Source organism: Papio anubis, chromosome 2 (assembly GCF_008728515.1).
Source record: "Papio anubis isolate 15944 chromosome 2, Panubis1.0, whole genome shotgun sequence".
Classification (NCBI taxonomy): Eukaryota; Metazoa; Chordata; class Mammalia; order Primates; family Cercopithecidae; genus Papio; species Papio anubis.
Window position 1 is genome coordinate 62,107,684 of NC_044977.1, and position 14,741 is coordinate 62,122,424.

General features: G+C 38.7%; 1 protein-coding gene and 1 long non-coding RNA gene across 5 annotated transcripts in view; one reads left to right on the forward strand and one right to left on the reverse strand.

The window, feature by feature from the left end:
- LOC103881954 overlaps positions 1-12,010 on the forward strand; it is a 45,565-nt gene extending 33,555 nt beyond the window's left edge. For 2 of the 4 annotated variants that reach the window (XR_643574.4, XR_643573.4), the window contains 3 exons: positions 1,643-1,718; positions 7,164-7,302; positions 11,798-12,010. This is a non-coding gene — a long non-coding RNA (uncharacterized LOC103881954). The remainder of the gene's footprint in view (positions 1-1,642; positions 1,719-7,163; positions 7,303-11,797) is intronic. The other 2 variants (XR_643576.4, XR_643575.4) reach the window with 1 other exon arrangement.
- CNTN4 (contactin 4) overlaps positions 1-14,741 on the reverse strand; it is an 891,247-nt gene that overhangs the window by 247,957 nt on the left and 628,549 nt on the right. Inside the window, exon 6 of the mRNA XM_031662718.1 lies at positions 562-657. Within this exon, the coding sequence (XP_031518578.1) occupies positions 562-657 (96 nt within the window). The remainder of the gene's footprint in view (positions 1-561; positions 658-14,741) is intronic.

A 14,741-nucleotide genomic window follows, 5' to 3' on the forward strand; every position in this document is an offset into this window, starting at 1 on the left:
GTGGGACTGAGCCTTTCTCCTATGAGTTCTGACACTAACCATCCCAGAGTAGTCAGTGGGGTAGTTACTGTCAAAAATGGAACTGAATCGTTGGACAGCCAGGTGGTGTCCAGAAGATTGGAGACTTGGTTGTTAGTGTGGAAAAAACCCATACATTTGGTGTCAGAAGTATTGCTAGTAGAAATAGTTCACAGACAGTTCCCAGACCAACCAGGAGATAGACTAAATCAGGGCCATCTTCTTTAACCCAATCAAGTTGTAAGAAGAATGAGTAGTTTTAATGACACTGCTTTACCAAGCAACAGCATTCTGATTTTGATTGACTCAGGTGTCTTTCTATTTGTGCCAGGTAGACTGCAGTGGGGTGGAAAATTTGCACAATCTGATATTTTCCTGTCCTAATGATGGGAGGCATTCACAATGGTTTTTTCCTCTACATGGAGGGGCTTTGGGAATCTCTATAAATGACACTGTGCACTCAGCTGGTGTCAGGAGGGAGAACATTGAGCAAGAAAAATAAGAGGGAGTGAAGCGTGCACATGTCAGTGCATTTATATGTACCTCCAGAATGGGGTGGCGGGCCACACAGTAGCACCATTCCTTGACCTCGACGGACAGACACAGTGCTTCTTGTTCTTGTTTTAAAGTTGTCAAGATCTGTTGAAAGAAATAAGGGGAAAAAGCATTTACACTTTAAAGTCCTAAGATATCATGGGAGAGTACCACTATTTCAAAAGAGAACCATTCTGCTCAAAACTGTGTTGGTAGCACCCATACCTGGGGGATTCAGGAGAGCTTCTTTTCATATGATATTGTCCCATCCTCCTTGATGTTATGGTTATACTGCCCGCTAAAATATCTACTTACCACATGTGCCTATTTAGATTTAAAATAATTAAAATTAAATACAATTCATAATTGAGTTCCTCAGACACTAGTCACATTTCAAGTGCTCAATAGCCATATGCACTTAGTGATTATCACACTGGCCAGCACAGGCATAGAAGACTTCCATCATGCCAGGACATTATATTCGACAGTGCAGGTCTAGGTGAAGAAACTGAGGTTTAAAGATGTTAAGTAACCTGCCCAAGACCTCTCTGTATTTAAATATCATTATCAGGATGCAAAATCGGGTTTTCTGATACAATTCTGTTCACTTCACAAACCATTCTATTATATATAATTATACTTGTCTCTCCATATATACCCGGAGAGTGACTCTCCCTCTTTATACACAAACACAACTCCGTATAAAATGTACAAATAGACATCACACGATTGTTTTAAAGTTTTGCGGTGTACTTTAAAATATTTAGAAGGTACCGTTCATGGTTCTTTTTAGAAGAATGTTTTATTAAGTCAAAAAGGTCAAGTCTGGTTAGAGAGATAAGACATTTATAAACTCAAAGATCACAGTATAGGTAAATAAGCCGTTACAAATACAAATGAGTTGATATAAGAAATATGTCTAATCAAGTGAGATATATTATTGTTTAAGAAACATTTTTTTCACCCTCCCAAATGTAAATCCTCTCAATAAGGAGTGTGTTAAGTGCCATTTCATTTTTTGTTGTCTATTACATTTGATTTAATAACCTTTTATCGGATTTAAGGCTTCTAATTCAAGTATGTTGTGCAGGGTTGCATACCATCTAGCTGTGCACATTAGAGCAGAGTAACATTTGCTGATGATTTTCTCCATGCTGGCCATTTTGGTAAGTATTTTATGATGATTATCTCATGTACTCCTAACAACAATCAGGAAGGCTGCAGTTACAAATTGGAATGTTTCCACACTCAGGCTTAGTTTCAAGGAGTGCTAAGGATATTTTAAAAATTACACATATACATGTCTTAATTACCATATTCTTCTGGAATTAGGGACATTTTAAGTTTGTACATTATTGTGTTCATCACTTATGTATTCATAAAAATTCCATTAAGTACCATCTGACTGCCAACTCAGAAGGCAAGCATTGTGGGAACACAGCTTCTGTCCTGTTGGGGCTCAAGCAGGCAGGTCTGACACATAACACCTAATCATAGCAACCCAAAGACTGCCAGGTTTGGGCTGTGAAAAGTGCACATGAAGGACACACACATACTCAGCACAAAACAAATCAAAGCTATGATTTGAAAAACATTGCTGATGTAATAAACTTCTTTTTATTCAATGGACACCAGGTGAGGGTAGAACATGGTATTTTTCTTATCTTTATGGACATGGTCTGAGATTTCTTCAAAAGGAACTAAACCAAGATTTTTAAAAATATGTTATGGAATTAGTATTTTAAACCATTATCCCTAAAAGTAACACTGAATCAGTCTGAATTGTCACTTCTGCATATAGGTTCTTAGAGTAAGTCATCTACATTTTTGCACATATAGCCCATTCAGTTTCCAGAGTTGCATGAAAAATTAAGAGCTGAGAGATAGTAGAGATCAGGTATCATCTAGGCAAAATCAATCATGGTTTCTGACTAGAGAAACAGTATTAAGAAATGAGAAAGAAAATGAGAAATAGGGGCAATGATTTTTAACTATAAAAACTGTATTCATGTTTTTCCTTCTTAGTTTATGAATTCATTCACGTATACAGGTTTTAGGCATTTGAAGTGTATCTCATTAATCTGGTATTTGAGAAAATAATCAGAAACATTTATTAGTCATTAATTGAAATAGATTCCAGATGATGAACCCTACCTATAGAGCAAATGGAAAGACTGTATTTGGGCAGATCTGAGTTTGAAAACCATCTCTGCCACTTATTAGCTGTGTTGACTATGGGCAGGTCTTAATTTTCTCACAAATATAATGACAATGAATGTTTCTTTGTTTCAACATGAGAATCATGTGAAAAGATTTAATGAGATAATCTTTGAAAAGGCATGAAGGCAAGCACAAGACCTTTCATGCTACAAGGCTGGTAGTCAGTATGTTTCTTCTGTTCATTGTGGAATACTGTGATTCAGTGCCAAAGCATATCCCAAACATTCCAACTAAGGAAAGGTTTCAAATAGCAAATGCACACTAGAGTGAGCTGTAGATGTGAATCAAAGGACGTGATATTTATGCACATGTTTAGGGAAAGATTACATGCCTCAAATTGTTCTTTTCAGGTATGAATACCCAGATCCTAATAGTTAACAACATGATATTTTTTCTAAGTCAAAGAGCTATGTGTGTAAATGGGTATTATGTTAAAGTTTGTACACTCATGATTAAGCCTTTACCAGTAATATTTCCACATATATTTTTATTTATTTATTTATTTATTAAAAATTTTTCCATCAGTTATTGGGATACAGGTGGCATTTGGTTACATGAGTAAGTTCTTTTTTTTTTTTTTTTTTTTGGAGATGGAACCTCACTCTGTTGCCAGGCTGGAGTGCAGTGGCATGATCACGGCTTACTGCAACCTCCACCCCCCAGGTTCAAGTGATTCTCCTGCCTCAGCCTCCTGAGTAGCTGGGACTATAGGAGTGCATCACCACACCCAGCTAATTTTTGTATTTTTAGTAGAGACAGAGTTTCACCACGTTGGCCAGGATGGTCTCAATCTCTTGACCTCGTGATCCACCCAGTCTCCCAAAGTGCTGGGATTACAGGCATGAGCCACCATGCCCAGCCATGAGTAACTTCTTTAGTGGTGATTTGTGAGCTTTTGGTGCACCCATCACCCAAGCAGTATACACTGCACTACATTTGTAGTCTTTTATCCCTTGCCCACCCTCCCACTCTTCCCCCCAAGTCCCCAAAGTCCATCGTATCGTTCTTTTATTTTATCTTATCTACTTATTTATTTAGATGGACTCTCGCTCTGTTGCCCAGGCTGGAGTGCAGTGACACGATCTCAACTCACTGCAAGCTTTGCCTCCTGGGTTCATGCCATTCTCCTGCCTCAGCCTCCCAAGTAGCTGGGACTACAGGTGCCCGCCACCACGCCTGGCTAATTTTTTGTATTTTTAGTAGAGACAGGGTTTCACTGTGTTAGCCAGGATGGTCTTGATCTCCTGACCTCGTGATCCGCCCGCCTCGGCCTCCCAAAATGCTGGGATTACAGGAGTGAGCCACCATGCCTGGCCTCATCGTACCATTTTTATGCCTTTGCGTCCTCATAGCTTAGCTCCCACATATCAGTGAGAACATACAATGTTTGGTTTTCCATTCCTGAGTTACTTCACTTAGAATAATAGTCTCCAATCTCATCCAAGTCACTGCAAATGCTGTTTATTTATCCTTTTTATGGCTGTATAGTATTCCATCATATATATATATATATATGCCATAGTTTCTTTAGCCACTCGTTGATTGATGGGCATTTGGGTTGGTTCTACGATTTTGCTATTGTGAATTGTGCCACTATAAACATGCACGTTCAAGTATCTTTTTTGAGTAATGACTTCTTTTCCTCTGGGTAAACACCCAGTAGTGGGATTGCTGGATCAAATGGTAGTTCTACTTTTAGTTCTTTAAGGAATCTCCACACTGTTTTCCATAATGACTGCACTAGTTTGCATTCCCACCGGGAGTGTAGAAGTGTTCACTGTTAACTGCATCTACACTAACATCTACCGTTTTTTGATTATGGCCATTCTTGCAGGAGTAAGGTGGTATCACATTGTGGTTTTGATTTGCACTTCCCTGATCATTAGTGATGTTGAGCATTTTTCATATGTTTTTGGGCTATTTGAATATCCTCTTTTGAGAATTGTCTATTCATGTCCTTAGTCCACTTTTTGATGGGATTGTTTGATTTTTTTTCTTATTGATTTGTTTGAGTTTGTTGTAGAGTCTGGATATTAGTCCTTTGTCAGATGTATAGATTGTGAAGATTACTGCCACTCTGTGGGTTGTCTGTTTACCCTGCTGACTGTTCCTTTTGTTGTGCAAAAGCTCTTTAGTTAGGTCCCAGCTATTTATCTTTGTTTTTATGGCATTTGCTTTTGGGTTCTCTTGGTCATGAAATCCTTGCCTAAGCCAATGTCTAGAAGGTTTTTCCGATGTCATCTACTAGAATTTTTATAGTTTCAGGTCTTAGGTTTAATTCCTTAATCCATTTTCAGTTGCTTTTTGTATAAGGTGAGAAATGAGGATCCAGAGTCATTTTATCTCCAAAGCCTTGGTACTTGGGTAATGATCAGTAGCAGTAGGCATTATGAGACAGAATATGGATAATGCTCTATCACTGTGACCTTCACACTAATAGCAACAATAGAATTGACTTGCAGACTATATTGTAGTCATACCATGTGGCCAAGTACTTTTCTTATTTTTTCTCATTTAATTCCATTATACTTTAAACTCCCAATTTATAGGTGACACAGCTGAAACTCAGGGAGGTGCAGCACCTTCTTCACACACCTGGGAAGTGGCCAGAAGATGCAAACTCATGTGTTGTCTCTTTCCAGAGTTACTGCTCTGAAGCACCATAATCTATGGCATCTTCAATGATGTCATAAAGTCAGTGAAAAAGAGCTTTCGAATCAGTTACTTGACATGCCAGAGACACAAAAAAAGTTCATTTAAATAAAATTTACACTCAGTGAACATGGAAAGAAATCCACATTTCAACACATAGTGTGATGGGCTGGTATAAGTACTTTGATTTCAAATCTTCTACTCCTCTGCTTTTCTTTGTGAATGGGCATTCAACATGGAGATTTTAAATGTTAGGTGCAAAGTGTGAAGTTGAACAAGGAGAAAACAAACAGAAACAACTCTATTAAGAAGCAGGATTGTTGCCTTGTTAGGAAGGTAGCTAAACAATTACACTTGGGTTGTATTCCCTTTAGCAATTGGTCACTAAAGATATGACTGAATAAATAATGTATGTGTAAAACAAGGAATTAATATCCATGCACCATTGTTTCTCAAAATAGCCTGTCTTTCAAGCTTTATATGCGGTTCATTGACATGTGATGTGTAGAATTTTAAAAAATAAATACCTCTACTTTTTGGTGATTTCATTTGTCAGCATTTTATGTAACTTTTCCCAACAGCCATGTGCTAAGGATTGTACAATTGTGTGGCAGATGTGTTTTCATATCATATTTGTGAAGACAGCTGTCCTTTATTCTCCTATGGAACGTAATATCTGAATTTCATTTTTAAATGAGATTAGAAAATATGCTATAGTATTTGGAATGTGTTATCTCATTGAGACTAGAGAGGAAGTGATTTAGCAGTTACGTTCCTGGAGGAGTGGATATGTACAAAGGCCTTAAAGCTGCAATATGCTATCAATAATAAAAAGTCTTAATATAGGAAAACATTTGGAATTCAGGTCATGGAGTAAATCAGAGAATAAGGGGAAAATGTCCACATATTTCTTGTCTGGGAAATTTTTAAATATTTAGAGCTGGGGAAGAAGTATCTTACCATAAATACCTGAATATAGTCTAGAGGAAATAAAATCAAGAGGGTCCAAGACCTTTTTTGAGAAGTAATTAACAGTAAATAAGAAAGAGTAATTTATTTAGGTCATAATTAATGGACTAGCCATTACACATATGGACAGGAAGAACTGAAGCTATTCACAGAGTGGGATGACTCAGAGGAAGGTATAAAAAGTTTAGTTTTAAAATGGCCAGGCAAGGTTAATGAGATAATATCACACATCATAGCTTGTTAAGAATCCACAGAGAGAAGGGAGAAAAGAAAAAAGGAAAAATGATACAGTAACCATGCATGTAATACATGTATTATTTAATGCAAGTCAAAAAATACCAATTCACTTTTTTCCTGACTTGGGTAGACCTGGATTCTATTAATTCTCCCAGGGTGGCCTTAGAACAAGAAATTGTCAGCACTAGTTCCCTTTGTTATTGCTTCCTTTTGAAAGAAGCAATCAGTAAGGAGATCAATATCAACTTGGAAAAATGGTCAAGTGATATATCTGTTACGAATATGATCTCCATAATGATGATTGCACCATTTATAAAAAGAAAAGAGGTATTTTTGGAGAGTAACTTTAAAAACCCACTATCATGCAGCAAATTTAAAGTTATGTCTTGACTCTCTGCCATTTGCTCCCTGTGTGTGTGTGTGTGGATGCACACTTTATGGCTTCCTGGATTGAAGAGACTTGTAGTGAAAATAAATCTAAATTTACAAAACCTGAGTTTCAAAGCCATATTTTTTACATTCTTTCCACTTAGGAAGAAGGAAGACTGGACTTCCCTGTAAGAGAGTATATAGCAAGAGGAAGAACTGCATGATGGTTTAACACTCTGGTTTTGGAGTCAGAAGGAACTCAGTACAAACTTAGCACTCTTACTTTCTACCTGTATGATGTAGGTGAGTTACTTAATCTCCTTGAACTTCAATTCTCACTTCTAATGTCAGGACATTAATTCCTATCTCATAGGACTTTCTGAAGATTAAGATTACGCATGTAAAGCACTTAAGATGCTGCCTGGTCCAAAGTCAGTAGTCTACAAATGTTAGCACTATCAGTATGATCTTTGAGCATCCAAAGGAAAGTTTACAGAATGTGACTCACTGGGAGTAACTTCCACCAGATAAAGTAGTCAAGTCAACCCTACTGTGGCAACAAAACAAAACAAAACAAAACAAAACAAAAAACTGATTTTCAGACTTAAAATATATCCTCTTTTGCTAGTCCTAATTATGTTTTCAAGTCAAGATTGATGCTGAAGTGAATCAGATATCTTATCCTTTACATTGCATGAACTGTATTCTTTATAACACATTTAAGGTATATGCACATATACCCTGGATTCAGATAATTCTTCATGAGAAATTCTTCCTATAATCTTATGGTCTGAGAAAGCTTGTGTTACTTAAAAATAAAACAGTAAAATTGATATTTCTCTATCTTTTTAAAACTTTAAATTTAGGGGTACATGTGCAGGTTTGTTACAGGTAAACTTTGGTCATGGGGGTCTGTTGTACAGATTATTTCATCACCCAGGTATTAAGCCCAGAACCCATTAGTTATTTTTCCTGATCCTCTCCCTCCTCCCGCCCTCCAGCATCTAATAGGCCCCAGCATGTGTTTTTCCCGTTTATGTGTCCATGTGTTCTCATCCTAGCTCCCACTTGTAAGTGAGAACATGTGGTATTTGGTTTTCTGTCAACTTGCTGAGGATAATGGCCCAGTACCTCTTTAAAAGGATATAAAAATATGTGATTTTTGGCTGGGCACAGTGGCTCATGCCTGTAATCACAGCACTTTGGGAGGCCGAGGCAGGCAGATTACTTGAGGTCAGGAGTTCGAGACCAGCCTGGCCAACACGGGGAAACCCTGTCTCTACCAAAAATACAAAAATTAGCTGGGTCTGGTGGCATGTGCCTGTAGTCCCAGCTGCTCAGGAGGCTGAGGCAGGAGAATTGCTTGAACTTGGGAGACAGAGGTTGCAGTGAGCCGAGATCGCACCACTGCATTCCAGCCTGGGTGACAGAGCAAGACTCCATCTAAAAACAAAAACAAAAACCTGACATTAATTACCCCAGTTTGTTGGCAGTCTAAAGTAAGGGACCAGGAGGCCGGGCGTGCCTGTACTCCCAGCTACTCGGGAGGCTAAGGCAGGAGAATGGCGTGAACCTGGGAGGCGGAGCTTGCAGTGAGCCGAGATCACGACACTGCACTCCAGCCTGGGTGACAGAGTGAGACTCTGCCTCAATAAATAAATAAATAAATAAATAAATAAATAAATAAAATAAATAAAATAAAATAAAATAAAATAAATAAAAAATAAAATACAAATAAAGTAAGGGACAAAAACCTTTTTTTGGACACTGAGTCTTGCTCTATTGCCCAGGCTGGAGTGCAGTGGTGCGATCTCAGCTCACTGCAACCTCTGCCTCCTGGGTTTAAGTGATTCTCCTGCCTTAGCCTCTGGAGTAGCTGAGATTACAGGCACCTGCCACCATGCCCAGCTAATTTTTGTATTTTTAGTAGAGACAAGTTTCCCATGTTGGCCAGGCTGGTCTCAAACTCTTGACTTCAAGTGATCCGCCCGCCTCGGCCTCCCAAAGTACTGGGATTACAGGTGTGAGCCACCGCACCTGGCTGGGACCAAAATGTTATGCTAGGTCTAATATTCCTAAGTCAGTGTACACTTGAGATACAAATGACTCATTCACAGAAATGACTTCTGACCTTTTTATTTCCTTTTTTTTTTTGTTCAGAGCCTCTAATTCTGCAGCCATGAACATCACTATGAAAATCCTTAATACACTTATTTCATAGTAAAAGGGAAGGATTATTCAGAGCTGTCCTAGGTGCTGATTCCAGCCCTCAAAGTGTTCTCTCTACAACTGCCTGAGTTTTTTCTTACCCTGTTCAGTTATATGAAATAAAACCTTACAATTTAGATATTACTTTGGAATTACAAAAATATCATTTTAAACCATAAATACCTTCAAAAGTATGACCTTGCTATTAATCATTTTCAGTGAAGAGGGAATTAATTCAATCAGGTTGCTTTCACTTAACAAGTAAGTAAGAGCGGTATGGGTCTTCAAATCTAAGTTTTGAATAACCAAAGAAGAATCAAAGGAAAATTTAATCTATGAAATAGTGGAGAAGGCAAAACTTGTGCTGAGAAAGCTCAGGAAGGATAATGACTTAAAAAACTGGATGAGGAAATTGGTGTGTGGAGACTGCCAAAGATAAATTTGCCTAGGGTCAGCAATCCTCTATTTAGCAAAATGGAAGGTTATTCTCCTCTTTCTCTTCTTGAACCACATTACTAGATCATACATCACTCTTTGTTTCCAGGAACAAAACCTAGGCAAGAATTAAAAATAGCATAATCAATATTACATGTTAAGAAGGCTTCTTAACTTTGGCAATTTAACCACTTTATAAATATTATCTATTTAGAAGAATGTTAAGGCCAGTTCCATCCAGCTTAGCTAAATAACATAATTTCTCAATTTCTATGTATTTATTCATTCAGTCTTCACCACAACTCTTTGAGGTGGGTTCTATTACTATTCTCATTTAACAGAAAGAAAAATAAACATCCAAAAGCTTAGATTAGAATCTGGATTTTCCCGACCCAGAAGTCCCTATATGTAACTTCTATTCTATATCAAATTAAATAACAGGGATGAAACCATACTTGTTGATGGTGTGTTTGACTGTTTGAGATTCTCACACTTTTTCACCCCTCAACTATTATTTTCTTGACTTTACAGAAAATAAAGTTTGCTTGGCTGCCCTTTTCTCTGGGAGCATACAGCATTCCTGATAGCTATTTTTATTTCTCATTTTAGTTCTTTCCTTTTCCTCATTTCTTTGACATACTCTATTTTATCTAGACCTTTGTGCTATTTAAGAGGCCAAAGAACAACTCAATTTAAAATGTCTGAGTTTCCCTGTGTGTTCCACAAAAATGTACACCTATGTAACTCATGAGGTTACTGCAATTAGTGAGATAAGGCATCGTTAATAATGTTGTTCTCCTTCGGAGACAGGTGCCCTAACATGCAAGCTATTATTACCAGCATTTTTCTCTACGGGAGCTCATCTCTTTTCCCATATCATCCTGACTCAGGAGTGTTAATGGTTAGCCAGCTGCATTCTTTATCTTTGGTTTCATACTTACACAACACAAAGAGAAATAAAGGTTTCAGAAAGGCATTTGGCCTAGTAAATTTCCGAATAAAATATGGACCCTTCGCTGTGCTCTGCAAAGGCCCTTCAGGATCCAGTCCCTGCCTGCGTCGCTGGCTTTGTTCCCTGCCACTTCCCTTGTTACTTATTTATACCATAGTGGCCACATTTTGCTTTCTGTTCTTCAACCACTTTGCAGCTAACCCAGTCTCAGGACCCTTGTCCTTGCTGTTCCCCTTGTTTGGAGTGCTCTTCCCCATTCTTTGGCTTATCATGTTTAGTCATTAGGAACCAACTCAAATGCCCCTTCTTCAGAGCAGCAGTACCTGAGGGCTTAAGTAAAGTCAACCATGACCTGGCTCCAGTTACTCTCTGTCACATCCCCTCTTTACTACATCCTTCCCAGCAATCACCACCACCATCATCTGCAACTCCGGTTCTCATTTGTGTACTTTACTGTCTCCATTCCCTCCCCAAATAAAAGCTCACTGTGGGGCAGGAATCTTGCCAGTTTTTATGAGGCTATAGCCAATGCCCAAAACAGTGTCTGATACATAGGAGATACTTAATTAGTTTTGTTGAACACTGCTCTTCTTCTTGTTTCACAGGCTGTGGTGGTGGTCAGTGAGAACTGTTGGACTAGGGTGAACTTCCTTGTATTTGTCCTCATGACACACTGTTTTCCAGTATCGTGGCTACAAAGGACCTTTGTATGCTCAATAGCCAGGGATGCTCTGGAGAATAACTTCAAGAAAAGGTGTCCAATCAAGGGCATGGAGCCACCTACTCTCCCGCATCCCCTTCCTTAAAAGGAAAGCTAAGAGATAAACTAAAATTGGAATGCAATCAGCATATGAAATGCAGTTATTTCTTTGCAAAATAAATACCCTCCCACCCAGTCGCCCACTCACCCCTGCCCCAGGGAATGCCAGAGATGATGAAAACATGAAACAACTCCTTGCAAATTGCATGGGCCTATTATTTGTGATTAGGGCTGTTATCAGTCAGTCAGTGATATATCATACAATTATCTTTTCTTCATCTAGTGTAATAATTTTATAACTGATAGACTTATGATCATTATAGCTTTGACGGAAAGAAATATGATTCTTCACTTTGAATTTTACTTTATAGCCTTTATTCCTCCCCAATGAAAGTTAAAATTAGCAGGTTGTAATTCATTGTACCAATCTTCTTAATAAACAGGCACCTTAGAAGGCAAATCAGACACATTCAAGTAACACCAGAATGAATATTCTCTGAAGAAAATGCTGAAAAGTTATGCATCAAGAGGCCATGATAAAGTCAGTAATCTACAGAAAAAGCCTTGGAAACGTATTACTAAATGGAGACGTAAGGACCACAGATCATGATCAAACCCCAGAGACTACAAATCTGTGAACCATATAATTGGTCATGAAAAACCCTGCTACAAAGTGAAAGAAATCTCTTCATCTCAAACTTTTTCATTCAATTTCTTTTCTTTTTATTAACCTTTCAGGAATATAAACCTAGGCAGTGAACTCACTACCATATTTGCTTACACTTAGTGGCAGTGGATACAATCTCTTAAGAAAGAGGGGGCAGTTTCTCACTTCCTACTTGTGAATGAAACTAGATCGACGTTCAAGTAATTATACCTTCTCTTAATTCTATCCAAAGAGTAGGTATTTTTTTCCTCCAAGAAGCTTGGGAGGAAACTGCACTGATATTTACTTTAAAAGGAGAGGCAGATGTTACCAGTACTTCCTGGTATCCATGCTCTGCAGAAAAAATTTTGCTTTCAAATCTAATAGAAGACTCTTCACTATGTACTCAGTTTCAGGTTTTTGAACTAATAAAGTAGGCATTTCATTACAAAATGCCAGTCATGCTTAGATTCATTGCTCCTAAGAAACTGGACATGCTTTGCATCATAGCTATTTTAGGGAAATCAAAGGTATGGGGAGTAACAGGTTTGTTTAATCACTGGCTCAACAAGGGCTGTTTCTCTCTCTTTTCTATCCTCTTTGAGTATAAAGTGTATCTTGGGATACTGGAAGCTGAATTTGCTGTATACCAGTTAAAAATTTTTAAGGGCAAAAAAAAAAAAAAAGAGTTCTGTATATAAATGAAATTCCCAGATGAGGAGCAGCTGTTATTTATGTTGAATTTACGTTGCTTCGGCAACTTCAACCATATATTTTTATCTCATTTAATTACAGTTTTGAAAATAAAACCATCATCAAATATACATGCAAGCTATGTGTGTATTCATCATCTATTTAGATTTTGCAATGGGTGCTGTTTCCCTGTTCTCATTTTCACAAAGAAGAATCAGAGATAAGGCTGCAGTGTGTTAAACCTGTCAATTCTTAGAAATGCCATTGCTCATGCCCCTTGCTCTTAAGTGCACTTTGTGGTAGTTAAGAACCAATATTCATTCATTCAATACCTACAATATGCCTACTATTGGCACCTATCATAATGCCAGCCACTGTTTTAGATACTGGGGATACATCACTGACAACACAAAACAAAGCAAAATCTCTCTTCTCAAATAGCTTAATGTGGATAAGAGATGACAAACTAAATACATAAATCACACACAGTGTCGTTGATGCGCACTACAGAAAAATAAGCTAGGGAAACTGGACAGGGGATGTTAATATGAAAATGTGAAAAGAAGAAGTAATATAAAGTAGAACCTTTCTGCTTTCCATCCTACTTCTAAGTGCGGGAGGATAAATCACTCCCCTCTTTGCCAACTCAGCTCTCGTCCCCCACCGAGGCTGCCAAGAAGGCCGCAGAGTAGTGCCAAGTGACACAGCAGTCCTGATTTAGTTTGGTACTTTCTTATTTATAACTGATGGGGAAGTCATCTTAGTTCATGTAACACCTGAGGAAACTAATAAATAAGCACTTTCACCTTATATCTAAAAGTTAAAAACAGCTCCCTAGCAAAACAAAACTTCACAGCTGCTGAAGAAATGGGAGAAACTGAGGAGACATGTGAAATACACACTGATTTGCTAAGAGAAGACAATTAACAAACTAGCATGGTGATCATCTGTGTCAGCAATGGATGGTTACTGTTTTCTGCCTCCGAAATCCTATGAAGTCAGAGGATTTCAGTTAGGAAGATCTTCCCATCCTTTGTGCGGCCTGACACCCCTCCCTTCTTCAATATTACTTGTGGTGCCATGTGTGGAAGATGTTGTGAGGAATACGAAGACCAACATGGTCCCTGACCTCAAGACGTTTACAATCCAGATATGATAGGCACATCCATGGCTCTACTGTAAGGTATAAAGAAAGTATGTAGAGCATTGCTGTAAAAGTGTGTAGAGTAAATGCTGTAGAGTATTAGAAAGTGCCATGAGAGTAGAAAAAAACAGTCTACTTTTTGCTGGCGGTGATCACCCAATCCACATTCCATCTTCACAGACTGCGGACCCAGAACAATGAGGATAAAGGGACTTGAGTTTTCGGTTTAGTTCTGGGATAAAAACCTGGCCAATTTCCCCTCTTTGGCATCCACGACCTGGTTCCTCTCAATCTCCACCTCGGCCCTGCTCACTGTCCCACTGTTTTTTGTTTTTTTTTGTTTTTTTTTTGAGAGAGTCTCGCGCTGTCACCCAGGCTGGAGTGCAGTGGCGCGATCTCGGCTCACTGCAAGCTCCGCCCCTCCGGTTCACGCCATTCTCCTGCCTCAGCCTCCTGAGTAGCTGGGACTACAGGCGCCCGCCACCTCGCCCGGCTAGTTTTTTTTTTGTATTTTTAGTAGAGACGAGGTTTCACCGTGTTGGCCAGAATGGTCTCGGTCTCCTGACCTCGTGATCTGCCCCCCTCAGCCTCCCAAAGTGCTGGGATTACAGGCGTGAGCCACCACACCCAGCCTACTGTCCCCATTGTTTTTAATGCAGGTCATTGTGCACAGACAGTGCCAAGGTACAGCCTCACCTCACCACAAGGCACAACTGGATTCTCATGAGAGCTCTGGCATCAAGTGAGTTCAAGAGAGTTACTCAAACCCAGACTTTATCAATATTGAGACTACTCATACTCTGGTTTTCAAAAATATGAGCCAAGCTAATATCCAGCTACATTCTCATTTTCCACATCAGAGCACTGGCCTGTCATCTTTCCATCTTCACAACATTGCTCCTGA